At 35.3% G+C, this 20,389-nt stretch overlaps 1 protein-coding gene across 7 annotated transcripts in view; it reads right to left on the reverse strand.

The window, feature by feature from the left end:
- Positions 1-20,389, reverse strand: part of CSMD2 (CUB and Sushi multiple domains 2) — a 1,065,508-nt gene that overhangs the window by 380,034 nt on the left and 665,085 nt on the right. For 6 of the 7 annotated variants that reach the window (XM_056795117.1, XM_056795118.1, XM_056795123.1 and 3 more), the window contains one exon: positions 15,697-15,809. The exons of the other annotated variant lie outside the window; for it this stretch is intronic. In XM_056795117.1, coding sequence (XP_056651095.1) covers positions 15,697-15,809 — 113 coding nt within the window. The remainder of the gene's footprint in view (positions 1-15,696; positions 15,810-20,389) is intronic. 7 annotated transcript variants of the gene reach the window in all.

The raw sequence follows: 20,389 nt of genomic DNA on the forward strand, positions 1-20,389 counted from the left end.
TCTCTGGAGTTTATCACCCAAGGAGTGGCTTTACAGTAAGAAATGCCTTAGTCAGAAATCAGCATCAATTAGGAAGTACTCTTAGCAACCCAACCCCATCCTCAGCCATACTGTTAGTCATCGGGATGAAGTCTTCATTCTTTGAGGCATTTACAATCTATGTAGAGACATAATTTATTATTATGAAACAATCAGAAACAAAATAAGGTAGTATTTGATTAGATGTTAAACTTTATGGTACAAAATGCAAATGATAAGACATGTATCAATGATAAGGGCTGAAATAGTCAAGAATAGTTTCACGAAGATGTTGCCCACATTATATGCCTGGATTCCACAATCTAGGTTTCTAAATCTCATCAACAATCCGCAGACTTTAGACATGGCTAAAGTGGTTATCTATCTCAGTTATCAATTCTTCAGTAAGAAATATAGAAAAATAACATATCCTACCATTGATCTATATGCTTTACAAGGACATATTCTCTGATTGAATATCTGCTTAAGTAAATTAAAATGTAAAACCTTGAAGGCAGAGATTATTTCATTTCTGTCTAACTGATTGAATAGATTATGAAAGTCCTGACTGACCAGAATATACTAAATTATATGCCCATCACCAGATTTTTCAATTCTGAGAGGGCAGACTAAGACACTGAAGTTATAACATCTTTACTCATGGTTCTCAGGTCTGGAATGATTTGTTTTTGCTCTCAACTTCAGAAACTGGCAACCAGTGACTCAAAGGCCACATGTAGCCCCACACATTTGGGGCACCTTTAACCAAATCATATTGAGTCATTCCGCTGGAGTCATGTATAAGAAGTACAATCTCTCACAAGATAATAATTTAAATGTCTGTGGAGAAGTATTACTCCATACACCTCAAATCTTCTCTTCTTCAAGCTGGTTATTCCCAGTTCCTTTGACTAATACTCATGCAGCATCTTCTTAACATTCTGATAGATTCCTTCAGTCACATTCCAGTTAATGTACCAAATAATTTCTTGGCTCTAAGTCTTTTGTCAGCTAGAGAGACTGCTAAAGAAGTGAAACTAACTATTTATTGATAATGTGTACATATGTTCCATTAAGATGTCAATGAATTTTTTAATCTACTTAAAAATACTTTAATGGATCCATGAACTCTTCTTTATGTGGATACTTCCTTAATTCAGTATGATTCTTGTCCACGGGAATTTTCAGTTTTTATACCTATCAGTGATTTGTGTCCCTGAAGATGTGGTCCACTATAGAAAATCATCTGCAAAATCTGGCTCCATCCCTTCTGTTTTTTCCCCCATTTATCAAAATCTCAACATGTGCATAGCTCATTCCCATAAAGATTTCACAGCATTGGAAAAGTATCAAAGGGAGTTGGTAGCTTGCAATGAATTCTTATTTACTTTGTTGAAGAGATAATATCATTCGTGGTATTTTCCATTAATGATACTGTCATATTTTAGGTAAGTAGAAAGTGGATTCCTGGATACCTTTGATATTGTATATAAAAATATGTCCAGATCTACTCTCCCCACTTTCAATTTTTGAAATGCCATTTTTCCTTCCTCACATAGCATTTTAAGTACTGATATGGTGGATTCCAAATATAGTTGTTACCTTGTTATCAGTAATGAAAATATGGTGTCATATTGGATAGAGTGAACAAGGCTGTGTCCAATATTTCCCTTGTCTGAATACTGAATTGCCATTAACCCTTTATAAACAAAGTACTGTGAGAAGAGTAATTTAAAGTAATATTTTTGCTTTTGTTCTTGAGGAATAATATTTCTTGTTACCTTTGAGCATAAAATTAAATCAGGCTAACAATAAATTAAAACTTGTAGATAGCTTAAAACACTTTCATGGTTAGCACCCTTCCACCTTCTTTCTTCTTTTTTTGCTACCATGACTGCCAAATGCCACATTTTTTGCCCCATAGGGATGAGGTCTATTTGGTATTTTTATCAACTATGGTCCACTATGACCAAATAATCTATCACTTAGTATTTAACCTTCTGGCAAAGAACTTATCTATCCTCCACATGAAAATATCTATTAAGTACAAATTCACTATATAAAAAGGAAGTTTATTCAAATTTTTATCTAACTATTGAAAAATTTCTGGATATCAAGCCCAAATCTTCAAAATCTGTCTCTCTCCACCTATCATTTTTAGTTATGTTCACTAGGGTCAGTTAAAACAGGTATAATTCCTCTTCCTCAAATTGAAATGTTTGTAGTTATCTGATTTTCTTTCTACAATGCTGAGATTTTTAAAAATCTCAATGCTATCATCTAATGTGTCAGTTCATGTTCCAAAATTCGTATGATTTGCAAAGTTCAACTTTGGTCTCATTGTCTCTTAGATAGAACTCCCATTAGTCAGATTGACAGGTTCATCTTAGTCATTGATAAGATGATTTATCAATCATTTAAATGACTGTTCCTCCCATAAGGGGGACAGCAACAGAAAATAGAGAAACTCCCCTAAATACCTTCTCTACACCTATGCTGATATTGATCCATGAAGAGTGTTGGACTATAGTCAAACAGTTATGAATAAACTGTGATATTATCTCAATTCCTATCACTCTCCAATTTGTCCACAAGTATATCAGGAAAGACTTTCTCTAATGCCATGTAGAAATTCAGGTATGCTATGTTAACAGCATTCCTTTCACCTATAAGCCTAGTAATCTTATTTTAAAAAAAGAAAATAAGACTAGTGTAGTATAACCTGTTATTCTCTTTCATTAATTCACAAGTCTTAGTGATGTTTGTCATTTCCCTTGCTAAGTCCTCAGAAATTACTACTTTAGCTATTCATTCTTTAATTTTCTTTCTTTCCTTTTTTTTTAACCCTTACTTTCCATCTTAGAATCAATACTGTGTATTGGTTCCAAGGCAGAAGAGTGGTAAGGGTTAGGCAATGGGAGCTAAGTGACTCGCCCAGGGACACAAAGCTGGAAGTGTCTGAGGCCAGATTTGAACCTAGAACCTCCCATCTCTAGACCTGGCTTTCAATCCATTGAGTCATCCAGTTGCCCCTCAAAACTTTCAAGGAATTTAAAGCAAGCTTACTGTAGTTTGAAAAGCCTTCTTTTCTCCTTGGTGAAAAGTGAGACCACTCCTGTTTGTTTCAGGGATTCACTATTCCATTAATTCAAAATAATTTTTAAAGATAATTGTTAATAGCTGAACTGTTGATTCAGGACTTTTGATTTAAACTTATTGAAGACATATAGGTATTCCCTTGGTAATAATACTTGACTATTTTGCATTTGAAATCATTGTTATTTTTGTCCTATACTTTCTAGTAAGAAGGTCAGTCAGTATCTTTGGTAGAAAAACTGGATGGAAAATAAATGATGGAATGCACCCTCTAAGATCTATACCAGATCTTAAAAGGTTATTGAATGGGACTATAATTGTTGCTGTCATTAGGAAAGTCAGCATCTAAATAACTATAGCTCTGTCCTCTGCTTTGGAGTCATCTAGAAGATTTTTAGTGACATGGGAAGACAATAGCATGATCTAGTTTATGATGACTCCTTTATCATCATGTATTTCTCCTGCCTCCAACTGATTCTTTGTTGCTGCTCCAAAGATATTTTAGTATTATTTTCTGTTTAAGACCCAGAGGTTTTATTTTTTTAAAAGAAGATAAATTACATTTTGACTTGGGAGAAATCATGTATGCCATTTTCTGTTATCTGGTTTAATACAATTTCATTTCAAAAGAGCTCTATCCATTTGCCAAACCTTAGTGCTTTAAAGGCCACCTCAGGAATCCATCACAATTCATCTCTATTGCAATCATCATGTCTTCCAGTCTCCAGGCTCTTTCAACCCCATCATCTATGATCAACTTTCTTGTCTTCTCTTCTGATTGTTCCATTTTAAATCCCAAACTGCAATCTTCCTTATGATATTTTTCTTATAGAAGAGATCTTACAGAAGTGTCTATTTAGAATTCATTGAATATTCTAATGTCCTATGAATAACAGCTGGAGACAAACAGGAGGGGCAGGGAGTCTGAGTGGGTGTCAGGCTTGCTAGTAATCTTCACAGAGACTGCTTGGTAAGGGATGTGTACTTATTTATGTGCTGGTTCCTGAGTAAAGAAAGAATCAAAGTGTTTTCTTACATCCTTAGTGTGATATAATACCCAACTCTTCCTTAAATGTGAGCAAAAGAAGGGAAGCTATGGCCTATTATCATTAAGAATATCTTCCAGAATTCAAAGGTTTCATATAGTAAATCTGGATAGGATACAGTATAGAGTGCCCAAAGTATAAGTCTAAGACCAAGCTTTTGGGATATCCAGGAAAACAGAACTCTGATATGATCCTCTGGACACTGACTCTGGGTTACTCTATTTGACCTGATGGAGGCCCAGGTGAAGGCTCCTGTCCTAAATGAGCCTCTGGCATGCTTGGCAAAATGTGATCCTCTAGAGTGACTTTTGGTTTCTCAGTTAATCTCTCTGAGGACCAGTTTTGTCACCTGTGAAAATGAAGGGGATAGATTATATTACATCTAAAAATCCTTTCTGATTCTAAATTTATATTCCTATAATTATACCCAGCTTTAGACACTAATTTGTGTGACCCTAGGGAAATCACATCACTGCTATTTGCCTCAGTCTCCTCACCTGTGAAATGGGAATGATAATAGCACCTACCTCCCAGGGTTGTCATGAGGGTTGCATGAGATAAGAGTGTCTGATACAAGGTAAGTGCTTTATAAATATTTGCTATGATTTTATTGTTATCATTATTATTAAGTTGATTATAGAAGCTGTGAGTGTAAGAATTAGAAGAGATCTTAGAAATCACTTAGCAATGTGCCCTCTTTTCACAGATGGAAAAGAGAAGGGAATAAGCATTATTAAGTGCCCATTACATGCCAAACACTGTGCTAAGAGTTTTCATGGATTTTATCTCAAGGAAAACAGTCCCAAAGAGGAAAAAGTGACTTACTCAAGATAACACAAAATCAGAGGTATGAGATGAGTCAGTCAGAGACTGAAATTCACAACTGAATTTGACCTCTGATAACCCTCTTCCATAAAAATGGTGATAATACTTGAATTCTCAGCTGATCAGGTCTAATTACACAAAGTAAAGAAATGAAAGTGCTACCCCTCTGGGAGATGAAAACACATTCGAGAAGAGCACAAAAAGGTCCACTCATTCAGGTGGTCAAGCACCATGACTAATCTAGCTGGCTAGCATACTGAACAAATTCTTGGTTTCCCCTTGTATGACCTAAGTTCTGTCAGAGTAAAGAAATGGAGTTTTAAAAATCTGTTTGTTTCTTTTTGCTCTTTGAACTTTGGGAAGAACAGGCTGTGAACACTGGTAGTGGTAGACTGTTCTGCCTGTGTGACCCTGGGCAAGTCACTTGACCCCCATTGCCTATCCCTTTCTGCTCTTCTGCCTTGGAACCAATACACAGTATTGACTCCAAGACAGAAAGTAAGGGTTTAAAAAAAAAAAAGAGGGACACTATGAAGCATTTGGTATAAAATTTGGTTCATACCTATAGAAGTTTCCACATTCAGCATCACTTCCTTTTTCCTTTCTCTGAGCTCTCCACATAATTCTGACACATGTATTTATGTTGCTCTCAAATCATCCCTACCTATTTGGAGTTGATAGCTGATCTATAATTTACAGTTCCTCAGGCCTGAGTTCTAGTGCCACCTCTCAGTGATCTTAATATTTTCTTACCTGTAAAATGATGAGATAGAACAGATGCCATCTAAAGTTCCTATCAGAAGAGGTTCAAATCAAGATTTATGAACAGGATCCTTTATGTCACTGGATTAGTAAAGAATTTGCTTCCAATTAGGCTTCCAATTTAAAAATCCTAGATATGATGAGTCCTAAATCTCTTATAAGAGTGAGGAAGAGTTGTTTTCATTTTAAAAGGGAGAAACTTAAAATGGGAGAGACTCAGTAGTAGAGAGTAGTATCAGGGGTAATATTAAGAAATGACTGCAGCATTTAGAGAACACTGTTAGTGGTAGATTTTCAAAACATTTTACTACCATTTTAGCCCCCACTAACCATGTAAGCTATATTCTTATTTAACAGATGAGGATACTGAGGCAAATAAAAGTTAAATGGCTTACCCACAGGACATATAATGACATGGCTTTTTTTTTTTTTTGGCAAAGCTAGAGCAAGAAACCAAGAATCCTAGGCTTTTTATGGTAGTTCTGAGGATCTGCAAAAAAGAGTTCTTTCAAAATGAGAATTGGCAGAACAAAATTGGGAAATAATAGGGTCAGTTTCAAACAAACAGATAGATATTTCTCATAACACCAAGAAGGCATAAACAGGACCAATGAGTAGAAGTTACACAATGGCAAATTTCAGTTCAACATAATCAACAGAACTGCCTAAAATTGTAAAGATTCAGTCCCCTGTATCTATAAGAATACCTAGGTCTAGGAATACCTACCTAAAATAATTGAAGATAACTACTATAATCACCTTATTCAGATTTACTTGATAAGAACAGTTAAGTAATAGCTCAATGTAACTATGAGATTGAACTTGGAAATTTTGAAATTCAGTTATAGAGGAAATGAAAAAATGTTATAGGAAAATAAAGTTTTATTATTTGACTCTGTATGAATATTATTTAATTGAAGACTGTAAATAGTTATGAAAATGGGGTGTTGCTTAGAAAAGACAGATGCCAATATGAAAGTCCCAGAAATTTATTAGCATAGAGTTACATGTAAATTTAACACAAATTTCATTTTGTATAATTCTTTGTTTAGTCAGAATGGTTTTGTGAAATAGGAAACTTCTTGATCTATTTTACGGCACTTAGTTATCATCTAGTATATAATTTTAAAAATTTAAATTATTAATATAGTAATTTGTATAAGCTGGATGGCCACTTGTGATAGTTTTTGTAGAAAGAAATCTTTGCCAGATATGAATTGAAATAGATACCTGCTGAGGTTCTTTCCAATTCTAAAATTCCATGATTCTGTGACTTTCCTAATAGGGAATAAGCTACTTCCACCTCTAGATGCACCCTCTGCTGCTATCATTCTGCAACTTTTCTTCCTATTAGGTTTATTCCATCCATCTATATAACCTTGTTTAGTTCTATTTTGCTGCATTCCTCTCTATTTAGAGAAACTCGATACCTGATTTATAATCTCTCTTCATTCCTAGAGGTAATCGGATACTCAAGGACTTACCATACATGCTGATCGTGTCCTCAAATGCTCCACACTCCCAGCTCATCAACCTCAACACTCCTAAACTTCATCTTCATTCTACTTCTGCTACCTAAATAGGTGATCAATCATTCTTCAGGTCTTATCATCCAAAACTGTACTACCACTATGAGTTTGAATTCTGAAATCCCCATTTTAGTTTTCATAACCTCCTGTCCTTCCACCTCTCCTCTACATGTCACTTCTAAACCTTTTAAAATATGCAGGTACCCAACCTTCTCTGCCTCTCCCAATCTATCATTCCTGTTATGTTCTCATTTTTCACAAGTCATAATTCTGATACTAGGGTTGAATGATCAACTTAACACCATCCACTTTGACTCCCTACCACCAGCAGAAACACTCTGAGTTACCCTACTATTCCTACTCTTATGCAATTGAATTTTTGTGGAAAAGTCTCTTAATCATGCTGACTAGAACCATCATATCATCATCATTATAGCTAGCAGTTGCACAGCATTTAGGGTTAGCATAACTATTTACATATGTTAATTTTTTTGATCCTTGAGACAATCCTTTAAGGTTGATGGTATTATTATCCCTGTTTTACAGATGATGAAACTGAGGTGATAGAGGGGTTAAATGGCCTTTCCAGGTCATACAGGTAGTAACTGGCTAATAAGTAACCCTCTGACATATAATTCAAACTCAGCTCTTCCTAACTCCAAGTCCCATATCCTATCCTGAATAACATGTAGTTACCACTATAAAGTCATGTTATTTTATCTGGGCCCATATTATAACATATAGCAATTCCTTTGTTCTTCCTTGATTGATTTTCTCATCTGCTCTCTGCTATTCCAAACCTCTCCTTTCTCAAGAGCCCATGAACATATGACTTTACCACCACCTTTACTTGTGAAAACAAACCTTCATTCCCTATATTTCACACCTAAAAATCTTTCTAAATTTGTCTTCCAGTAACTGAAGAAGTGGATTTCTCCTTATCAAGGGCAACTTTTCTATTTTTGTCCTTGATCCCAGTTCCTTCTATCTGATAATCTGCCTTATCTGCTCCTTTCATCTTCTCTACTTTTCTACCATCTCAATCTGTTGCTCACAAACATTCAAATCATTTCCATCCTTAAGGAAAGTCAAACATAGAATCATTTCTTATCTTTTAAAAAATAATCTGTTTTACCATCCTCCAAAGTTATCATATTGATAGCTTTTCTCTATTTCACTGAGAGTTCCAAAAGAAGAATCTATCTTGTCTCTATTTCCTCAATATTCACTCACTTTTCATTCCTTTATGATATCTTTCAAACCCTTCACTTTCCTAAAATTATTGTTACCAAAAAAAAAATTTCTTCACTACTAAATCCAAGGACATGTTCTTAGTCTTCCTCTCTGACTCCCCAAAAGTTTTTTATCCTTCTTTCTCTCCATTCTTCCTAGAAACTCACTTTTCCCTTAGCTTCTGAATCATGACATTGTCTCAAATAATCTTCAGTTCCTTTTCTAAATCACTACCTATTTCTTACATCCTAAATGCAAATAACCATTAAAGTTTGATCATTCAAGGTCCTCTTCTCTTCTCTCTCTATACCCTCCCTTGGACATCAGTTGCCATGAATTCAAGTATCATCTCTTTGTAAATATCTCCTAAATCTATATATCTATTCCTAATTTGTCTTTTGAACTTTGTTGGTTGTTGCTTACCACCTGCTAGTCATCTCAACCATTTTTAACTTTACTTTTACTTTAATTACTATTCCAAACTCAGGATATTCACATCAGAAATCATCATAGTTCCCCCTAAAGCTATCTTCCAAAATCATCCCTTTCTTTTGAGAACAGTATTATTACCCCATTAATGCAATTTGATTAACCAGAAAATCCTTGATTTTTCTCTTTCTGCAAGAGTTCATATATCAAATCAGTTGCCAAATTTCATCAATTCTGCTTCCAAAACTCTTGAATCTCTGTCACCTTTTCTCTGCTTATGTGGCCAAATCCCTAATCCAGATGTTCATCATCTCTCACCTAGATTAGTGTAAGAGACTCTTAAGCTGATCTCCCTGTTTCCAATCTCTCCCCTTTTCAATAAGTCTGCTATATAGTCTCCAAAATAATCTTCTTAAACCACAGATCTGAAAGTTACTCCTCTATTAAAAATTTTCAGTGACTTCTACTGACACTAAAATAAATATCTTTTCTATGACCTGAATTCAACTTATATCTCAAGTTCTATGTTCCATCCAAATTGAACTACAATTCATTTTGTGATATTCTATCTATCTCAGACCACTTTGCATCTATAGAAACACAGCTTAGGATGGATGTACTTCATCTCTGCCTTTCTGAAACGTTGTATTCCTTCAAAGATTAACTCAGGGGTCACATATTCCACAATCCTTTCCTGATCCTCTCATCTGATTGTCATCTGTCCCTTTCAAAGAACTTCGAAGCTACTTTTTTTTATGTACATGATCTATAACACAGTAGACACTAAACTCTTTAAGGAATACAGCTGTTTTCTTTTTGTACTTTTAATCCAGAGAACATAAAGTACCTTGTATACTAGAAAGTCTTAATAAATGCTGTTGAATTGAATGAGATTAGTATGTTTACAATAGACTGCCCTGGATGCATTCTCTCGGTTGTACAGAATCTGGCTTTATAGAATCAATTCCAAACAGATTCAGACCAAAAGAGGAAACTTAAGATTAACCATGAAAACTATGCTATTAAAGCAACTGTGTTCAGACAGTAGGTTTTTAACTAACATTTTTGTAATGAGAGAAGTGACCCCCAAAAGATCTTAAATAGTAGAAAAGTAGCACTAACTTAATTTAGCTAAATGTATTTCTGTTCATTTGTTCTCATAGGACTAAACTGTGGTTTCATACTGCTTAGTTTAACTTGTATCATCTCTATCTGTATATGTGAGGCAGTGAGGTAACAGTGAACAGAATACTAAACTGAGGATCAGGGAGACCTGGTTTGGAATCCTGCCTTAAAAACATACTAGCAAGTCTTTTAATCTCTTTATGTCTCAATATCTTCAATTATAAAATGGGAAAAATAATAGAATTTACTTCACAGGATTATTATCGAAATAAAATGAGCTTAAAGTGCTTTATAAACCTTAAAATGTTCTATAAACATAAGTTGTTGTTGCTCTCGCTGTTGTTCCATAGCTTTATATTTCCTTGATAGCAAGAACTTTCTCTGAACTTTCCCTTATTTATCTTTTTATCCCCTAGCACTTAGTCCAGGGTACTTTATATAATAGGTGTTTGATAAATATTAAATGGATTTGTTGAATAAATGTTTAAGGTTGATGTATATATGACAAATGCCCATTTACTTAAAGAGAGTGTCCATGTCCTCTTTTTTTTAGTATTCTCATTTACCATTCCTTCAATAAATTACATGATTTTAATTACTTCAGAATTCTGGCTACCCTCATATGTTTTTAAAATTTTACTTCTACTAACCTACGAACACATTTGCTTCAGTAGAACTATGCCATACAACAAATTGTATTGGTTAACAAATACATAGATCTTTTATAGCATAACCTGATATGAATCTAGGACTCTCTATATATTTATCACAACAATATTTATAGAGATGAACTGAAATTAATTCATTTTGTTGGTTTGGGACCTTATTTCCAACTTGCAAACAATCATTTTGGATCCCAGTTGTCATCCAGCATTATTGTCATCCCTCCCAACTTCATATCAACTATGAGTTTAAGAAGCCTAAGAAATATGTTTTTGCTAAGATGAGGTTTAAAAAATAGCCAGGTAATTTTTTTTTCCTTAAAAAATTTTCTTCTCTCTGGTCCTTCCTGGATCTGCCCTGTTCTTTATATGCTTTCAAACCTGGGTGGATCAAATAGAACCTCCCTCCAAATGCCTTTCTGTAGAGAATTCATTGGTGTGGCCCAAATTCAGTCCTCATCGCTCCACTCTTTATGTCTTGCTTTTGAATCTGAAAATCTCCTATTTCCATATTAGGGGGAAAAACATCTGCCCTTCATTCTGTGTATATACAATGTGTGATTGTCACTGTATGTGTCAAGTTTTGTCTCCATTTAAAGCCATAAAGATAGAATTATATGAGGGTACTAAACGAGAAAAAACTGAGTAATAAGTCATAAAAATTACAATGACAATAATTATAACTTTTATAGGACTTAAATATTTACAAAGTACCGCCCAGCAACTCTGTGAAGTAGGTAAAATGAAGTACTATTATTCCCCTTTTATAGATAACTAAGAGATGAAGTTATTTGCCCATGATTATAACCAATTATTGTAAAAGAAAACATTAAAACTCAGATCTCCTGATTCCAAGTATAAGATTATTTCCACCACCCACTCTGGAAAAATGTGATCAGTCACTGAATTCAGGGTATGTCAAAGCATCTTCTGCTCTGCAAATAAACCAAGATAAAGAAGTTTCCCTTCAATAAGAAACATGACTTTAGTGGGAAGCACAAAAGGAAGCATAGACTTTAAAGAAGTAAAAGATTATATGGTCCTGGAAACAATCAAACATATGTAAACATAGAGGGAACCCATAAATATTGAGGCCCATGACTACCAGTTATACTATGTCTACATACTTGCTTCAGATAATTAGAGAAATAAAATTTCAACTTGATAATGAATATAACTCAGAAAAACCAAACAGGAGAAAGAAAAAAATAGATCAGGTCATTCAGGGATAAGAGGTCCTGAATACTCTAGATACAGTGATGGTGAACCTATGGCATGACTGCCAAAAATGACATGCAGAGAACTCTCTGTGAGCATGTGGCTGCCCTCCCCCAACCCAGAGTCTGTTACTAAAAGGGCAGAAGGACTGCTACTTCCCAACCCCCTCTCCACTGTGCCTGATGACATTTGTTCACATTTCCCACCCTTCTGCCCAGCAGTCCAACAGGAGCAAACAGGGGATAAGGTGGGAGGCTCATAGGCAGCAGATCTGGAGGGGAGTTGAGCACCCAGGCCATTCCCTTCCCCCTCTCTACACTCACTGAGAACATTCCTCACTTCAACTGCCCTCTGCCCAACAGCCCAATGGGAGTACATCCTCCCTCCCCTGTAGAGTAAATGGGGGTAGGGCATGCCCAAAACTTGGGGGTGGGTGGGGAGGGGCACAGAAAAAGTCTCTAGGAGGGGATGGTCATGGTACTTGGTCTGGGGGGATGGGGCCTGGCACTCCATCTCTAAAAGGTTCACCATCACTGTGTCTAGAAGGTTTAAAGAGACTGCAGCACAGACTTGTGAAGCCAAAAAATATTTAAGAGAATATTGGCATGGAAGTGCCTTTCTTATTGAAGAAATCTACATTTGCTCCCTACCATTAGTAAGCATGATACTGAAAGCCTGAAAACTTTAGCTATTTTGCAAACCAAATTTACCTCAGGCTATAAGGATGGGAGCTCATGCTCTAATTCAAACAATATTGGGGCAGGACTAATTGGAAACAACAACCAAACCGTTCCCACCAAAAAAAAAAAATTACCAGTGAAAGATGACTCAGAGACTTGACTTAATCCTCTTTATTTTTCAAAGAAACCACCATTGTCCTCCGTTTACATAATCCAGCTAAATAGCCACCACTCTCCCTCACACATCTCTCATCTCTGGGTCTTTGCATATAGACTGTCTTTCATGTCTAGTATGCTCTTTCTCCTTACCTCCAGCTCTTAAAATCCCTGGTTTCCTTCAAAATACATCCCAGGTTGAGACCTTTCCTAATTTCCTAAACTTGTTTGTGCCTCCCCAAAAATTATCTCATATTCATTCTATATGTACATATATGTGTATATGTACATATATATATATAAATGTTATTTTCCCTGACAGAATGTAAACTTCTTGAACTTAAATACTGTTTTATTTCTGTCTATTTTCTAATGCCTAGCAAGAAGTACATGAATAACATTTGTTAACTACTGATGACTTTTGAAATTTCTTATAATTTTCCAATTTTCCTCTCATATTTATGGTCTTGTTTTCCTGCAATTTAGTACCTATTTTGTGTTAGGAACTAGGAATAAAGATAAAACAAACTAAAAATTGTCCCTTCCCTCAAAGAGCTTATATTTTTCTTGAAAACATCTTTGGATGAACTGAAAAAAATTTCTCTTAATTTGGCTCAAGTACTATCAAAAGAACCTGAAACTGATTGAATGTGGGTAATGGGTAATGATGGAAAAGAAGACTGAAGAGTAGAATGACTCTGAATATATATGCCTAGGAGACTGAGAGGATAGCAAAGCACCAACACAGAAAATTAAGGAGAGGGTCAAGATTTATGGGGAAAATGAAGAATCATATTTTAGATTTGTTGAATTGAGGATGTGGGAGGATAACCAGGTGAAACTATTTAGCAAGGCATTGGGAATGTGAGGCTAGGGTTATAAGGAAAGGACTTCTATGAAGACAAAGATACTGTGATTCATCTTTAGTAGTATTTCTCAACTCCTTAGTCTCCTTCACCTCACATATCTAATTAGTTTTCAATTTTTACCTCCATAACTTCTCTCCCATTTGACTCCTCTCTTTTCACTACCTCAGTTGCTTCACACCTAAATTATTGCAGTTGTCTCCTAATTGGTCTCACTTCATCAAAACTCTTTCCTCCCCAGTCTATCCTAAAGTGTTTTTCCTTAAGTCAATATGACTGTGTCTTTACCCTAATCAACAAACTACAGTGGCTCCCTATTGCCTTTAGGATCAAACATAAACTCTTCTGTTTGGCCTTTAAAGTCTCATCACAATCTACCACATCTTTCCAGACTCATATATTGTTCACCTTCCAATGCTCTGAAATCCACCTTAACTGCCCTTCTTTCTGTTCTTTATACACATCCTATCTCCTTACATCATTTTTTCATGAAACCTTTACTAATGACCCCAACTGTTAGTGTTCCTCTCACTAAACTGTGATATATTTAACTATTTTGTATATATTTGTATTTGCTCACCTTATATATTTAGAGATGTACTTATTATCTCCTCCCTCCCAACACCAATCCAAATGTAAATTACTTGCAAGTAGAGATGGGAGTTGGGAGAGGTAACAACAGCACAGTGCCTGGCACAAAGCAGGTACTAAACACTTGTTGATTACAACAGCCATCATTTTGCCTGGAATTCACTCTTCAATCACCTCCACCTCAAGGAATCCCTTTCTTTAGGAAAGAGCTCAAACACCAAACTTGACAGACTTTAACCTTTCCTGATCCCACCAATTGCTTGTAGTATTGTTTTTTTGTGGTATTGTTTTTGTAGTATTGTTATTTTAATACAAATACCTTGTATCTATTTTGTACATTTCCTGCATATATATTCATGTGTACATTTATATATACATACAGATATGTATATGTTGTCTTCTTCAATAAAATCTAAGCTCCCTGAGAGCAAGAATTGTTTCATCCTTTGTTTTTAAATGCATAATCAATATGAATCAATCAATAAACATTAATAAGTACCTCCTCTTGCCAGGCAGGCAGCTAGGTGGCACAGTGGATAGATTCATGGGTCTATAGTTAGGAAGACTCATCTCCCTGAGTTCAAATCTGGCCTCAGACACTTACTAGCTATATGAACCTAAGCATGTTACTTAATCCTGTTTGCATCAGTTTCCTCATCTGTAAAATAAGTGGGAGAAGGAATAGCAAACCACTCCAGTATCTTTGTCAAGAAAACCCCAGGTGAGGTCATGAAGAATCAGATATGACTGAAATGCCTGAACAACATGCATCAGGAACCGTGCCCTAATTAAAAAAGAGGCAAAAGACAATCCCTTCCTTTAGCAGGTATTTAATACATGCTTATTGATTGAGCATTAATCTGTATAGAAGTGATAACTAAAGTTGTAGTATTACCAAAAGTATATATATGTGTGTATATATATATATATATATATATATATATATATATATATATATATATATATATATAGAGAGAGAGAGAGAGAGAGAGAGAGAGAGAGAGAGAGAGAGAGAGAGAGAGAGAGAGAAAAGAATGCCATAGATAAAATTTCAGGGAACACTCATTTAAGTTCCAGGATGAGGATAAGAAGCCAGGAAGGAAGGCAAAGAAGTCAGAAAGGAAAGAGAAACATGAGTGTATTATCACAGAATCCAACGAAAGAGAATTCATCGAGATAAAAAGGGATGGTCAGTAGTGTCAAATGCTATAAAAAGATACAGGAAGGTGGAAAAAGGAGGGGAAAAGATGACTGGATTTATTAATAAGATTTAGAAATTAGGGCTCAGAGAATTTAGTTAACTCATAAGGATGGGATTCATACCCTGATGTCTAGACTCAAGTTCAAATGCTTTGACATTACCCTAGAATTTGTTTTTCTTTCAGACCCTATCCCTCCTCCTCCAGGCACTCCCCTTAGTCATTTTATTCACATGGAAAGGAAACCCCTAAATGTATTACCTTCATAGGAAGCTTTGAATCCCAATGAGCTGCTACTGCTGTCTGTCTGGAAGAGAAGCCACATTTGATGGTTGGTACTAACAATCAGGTCTGGGACGGTGTTACCTGTTAAGCTGTCAGGAAAGAGAGAGATTGAGAGATGTGATCTCCCCACAGTTTTTACTTGAGCACAATTTCATCAAAACTAACATCTTCTCAGAGGCCACATCCTAGTGTCTTACCTGCCAAGGTTCAATCCTTATGCCTCTGCCTTCCACAAAACTAAAATGTTCATGACTGCTATTGAACTCAAAGGAGAATATGGAATTGATGGGGTAGAACCCAGGAAGGAGTGCTAGAATTTACTTTGTATTTCCCAGGTAAATCTGATTACTTGGAGAGAATTTACACAAATAAGTATTGAATGCTGGGTCTATATCTGAACTGGCTTTTTAACAGAGATATAAACAGACAAGCCCATTGAAGTTATATGTCTATAACCATATATAATGTTTTGGTTTATTCTTAGAAGGTTACTGCTCAAAGGAAAAGAATGACAGCAACTTTCCCAGTTATGGCCAGACTGCCATAACATCAGATTAGGTGCAGCTTATGGCTACAGTAGCAACGTTTAGAAGCCCTCTTTGCTACTGAGTTATACACAAGCATAGAAATGAAGGAGAATATGTGTGCTTCCCCACACACACACACACCCATACACATCCCTAATGTTGATTTCTGAAACTTGTGAAAAATCCTTCTATTGTCTAATGGAAGATCAGGCTGAAAATCCTAATTTTCCCAAGATAGAGGAGAGGGCTGATATGACCATCAATATCATATGATTGTCTGCACTGGATGCTTTGAGAAAGGCAATACTGATTCATGAGGGTCTGCATAATTCAATAAATTAAATATTTATTATTGAATTCAATGCCATTTATTAAGTGCCTACCACATGTAAGACACTAAACATCTGACATACACTGTTCTTTGTGAATATGAGTTAAGAGGTGGCAATGTATACAAATAATTATAATAAAAGAATGAGAAAATTATCAATAAATCAACAAATATTCATTATCATAACGTTATTACTATGTATGTGTTAGGTACAATGGAAATCAAAGGAGGGGTCCAGGGAAAGTATTTTAATAAAATTCAGGAGATAAAGATCACTTTAATCCATAAGAAGGCAAAGGTAGCAAAGAGAAGGTGACAACTAGGTTGGGCCTTGATATGAGATTTTGACAAAGAAAATTTGAAAAACAATCCCTTCAAGGCAACAGGAATATGACCTATAAAATACACAGAGACTGGGTGGTACAGGATGGGAATGGAGGATATAGTGGAGTGTAATCATATGAGATAAGACTGGAAAGCTGGGCTGAAGACAGTCTATGATAGCCCCTGAATTCTGGAATAAGAGAACTATTTTATGACAGTCACTAGGAAACTATAGAATGATTTTGAATTGCTAATATTAAGGCACTGTATCATGAAAACTACTCAGCATGTTTAAGGGGAAAAATGAAGAGTTCAACTTTAAGGTGCTAGTGGGAACAGGTAAGGATGGAGGTAATTGCAGGATTATATTTCTAGGGATATTACTGCAGAGATTGATTCCAGAGTCACTTGAATCAAAGAATTAATTGAAACCACAAAAGTGAATAGAATCACCAAAGAAGAAAGTGTACCCCCCCCCCAAAAAAAACAGTACATACCTAGCACATTAACCTGAAGGCTTCTGAATTTTTTTTAAGAGGCAACAAGAATAGAAAAAAGATGAAGAGCTAGCAAAATTGTGGTTGGGTATTACTGAAGTACACATAGAAAAATGCCACAAAAAGGTCAAGAATGATGAGGACAGTAAAGGGGCCACTGAATTTAATAATAAGGATATCCGTGACCTTTCAAGAAAGCAGTTTTAGTAGAGCAACAAAAACTAATGGCATATTTCAAGGGGTTGAATAGTCAGAAAGTTGGAAGCATTGAATGTAAATGATTTTTTATTGTTTGGAGAGGAAATAAATAACAAAATCATAGAGAGAGAGTTTGAAGAGATCTCGGAGATCATCTAGTCCAATAATATCATTTTATAGGTGAGGAAACTAAGATCCAAGAGAGTGAGTGACTTGCCCAGGGTCACACAGGTAGCAAACATCAGAGTTTGTATTGGAACTCAGACTTACTGTATTTTCCACATTGTCATGCTGCTTCCAAAGAAAGAGAGAAAAGCATAATTTGAAAGATTGAAAGTGTCAAGGAAAAACTGTAATTTTCCTTAAGATGTGGGATAATTATGGTCTGAGAGGGCCCAGTGGACAAGTGTTTAAGTGAATTGAAATAAACTCAAAAAGCACATTATATAAAGACTTTTCTTTAGCCCAGAGCAAACAACCTCATACCCAGAAAAGAGATCTTAGGCTTCACAAAGCAGTAAGTAGCAGTAAATGATGAAAGTATCTATCTAACAATAATACTTTAGATAACAGGGGCTTTCAAAGACTTCAGAGAAATTTAATAACAAATTAAATATTTTTCAGAAGTTCCTACTTATGAAGTTTATTTATTTGAGATGGTCTTCACTTTATACCTCAAAGGAATATAGCACACCTATTCAAATTGTACTTACCAATGTCATTATACAAATCCACCAAGTAAAATAAATACCAGGAACTCACAAACCCCTACCAAAATACTGCTTGGCTAATATTTCATTTATTATATTTATATTATAGAACTTTTGGACAAAATATTCCTCTATCATAAAGTTTGTAATAAAGAAAAGGAAAGCTAGGCATAGTACCATGGAACAAATCAGGCAAAATCTTGTGGTGCAAATTTTAAGAGAACAGATTTCAAAGGTTCACAAAAAGGATAGGATCCATTGCCCCAATATTTTGTAAGGGAAAATAGTCTAAGAAGATGGAAAAAAAAATCTGAAGAAACAAGCAAGAATTTCGCAAAGCAATTCAGTCTAAGAGGGGACAAGAAACTTTCAAGAATACAATTCTGAAGATGAAAGCAGACATGATTCTAATTTTTTTTAAAAAGGAGCTGCCTTCAAAGACCCTTCTGTAAACAAATAAAGAATAGATGTTTTAAAGAGAATAGCAAGTTAGTTATAGATTGATTTAAAAAGTAGCAGCATCTATAAGAATAAAACAAAAATGACAAATGACAAAAGGAGGCAATAATAGACAACAAAATGTTTTTTTTAATCTGTTATGAACCAAAAAAAAAAGCATCAAATAAGAAACAGAAACTGTTAGTCACTGAGAGACTGGTGATGATGAATAGCAATGAGAAAGATGAAGAGACTCAACTCTTACTTTGCTTCTGTTTTCTTTGCCAAGGAGATATGACTAAAAACAATGTATGAAAAATGGTGAGCAGGGAATTAAAAAAAAAAGATTAAGGAGAAGGCAGCACCTATTTGCCTTCAAAGTATCACCAAGCTCCAATAAATTACATGCTAGAGAATCAAAAGAACTTTTTCTTTAAAAAAACCCTTACCTTCCATCCAATACTATGTATTGGTTTCAGGGTAGAAGAGCAGTAAGGGCTAGGCAATGAGGGTTAAGTGACTTGCTCAGTCACACAGCTAGGCGTGTCTGATATCAAATTTGAACCCAGGACCTCCCATCTCTAGACCTGGCTCTCAATCCACTGAGCCACCCAGCTGCCCAGCCACCCACCAAAAGAACTTTTTAACAACTAAGAGAATGGATGTGGTGTTGCAGAACTGGAGAAAAGTAGAAGTTGTAGAGGTTTTTATTTTTGTCCCCTGCCCCTGAAAGAGGTGGAATCTGCAAATAAAAGATTCTTGAGATTGATGTGGATTCCTGGAAAAATTCTAGAACACATTATTAAAGAGACAATTTGTGAGCACTTAAAACAAAAGGAAGCAGGAATCACTCACAGCATTAAGTACAGGTCACAGCAGATTAGTCTTTTCTTTTTTGGTTTACTTTACTAACTAGAAGAGTATATTTATATTTCAACAAAGCAACTGAAAAGGCCTTTCATTATTGTGGATTAGGTCACGATGCCTGGCATCCAAAGAGTAGTCATTGATAGGATAATGTCAATATTGAGGTGAACCAATGAAATGGCCCACATGTGTCCTTGACCATATGATGTTCATTGTCTTTATGATATGATTTGGATGAAAGCATAAATAATAATCTTGCCACATTTTCAAAAGGCACAAAGCTAAAAAGGATAATATCACTATTCCATGACTAGAAAGATTTTGCTCAACAAGTTAGAAAAAAAATCAAATTAAATATCATGGAATTAAATAGGACTAAGTGTCAAGACCTACATATTGGTTCAAAAAGCCTTAACAAATAAAGGCTAAGAAGGAGATGTGATTAGATAGAAATTTTTACAAAAGAACTTGAGATTTTTAGTGGAATAAATGCTCAATACTGTCAAAATATGACATGGCAGCTAACACGAACTAATGCTATCCTAAATAGTGTAAAGAGTGACACAATATCTAGGATAAAAGAGGTGAGAGTTTTACTATATTCTGGCCTTAAGAAACACTTATAGAATTGTGTTCAGTTCTAGAATCACATATTGGGAATGTTATAGACAAGCTATGGCATATCCAAAAAAGAGTAAACAAGAAGGAAGAAGGGCTCACAGCCTGGGGGGTGGGGGTGGGGAAATGTTTTGGGGTATGGTGGGATAATAGCTATAA

This window comes from Monodelphis domestica, chromosome 4 (genome assembly GCF_027887165.1).
Source record: "Monodelphis domestica isolate mMonDom1 chromosome 4, mMonDom1.pri, whole genome shotgun sequence".
NCBI classification, from domain to species: domain Eukaryota; kingdom Metazoa; phylum Chordata; class Mammalia; order Didelphimorphia; family Didelphidae; genus Monodelphis; species Monodelphis domestica.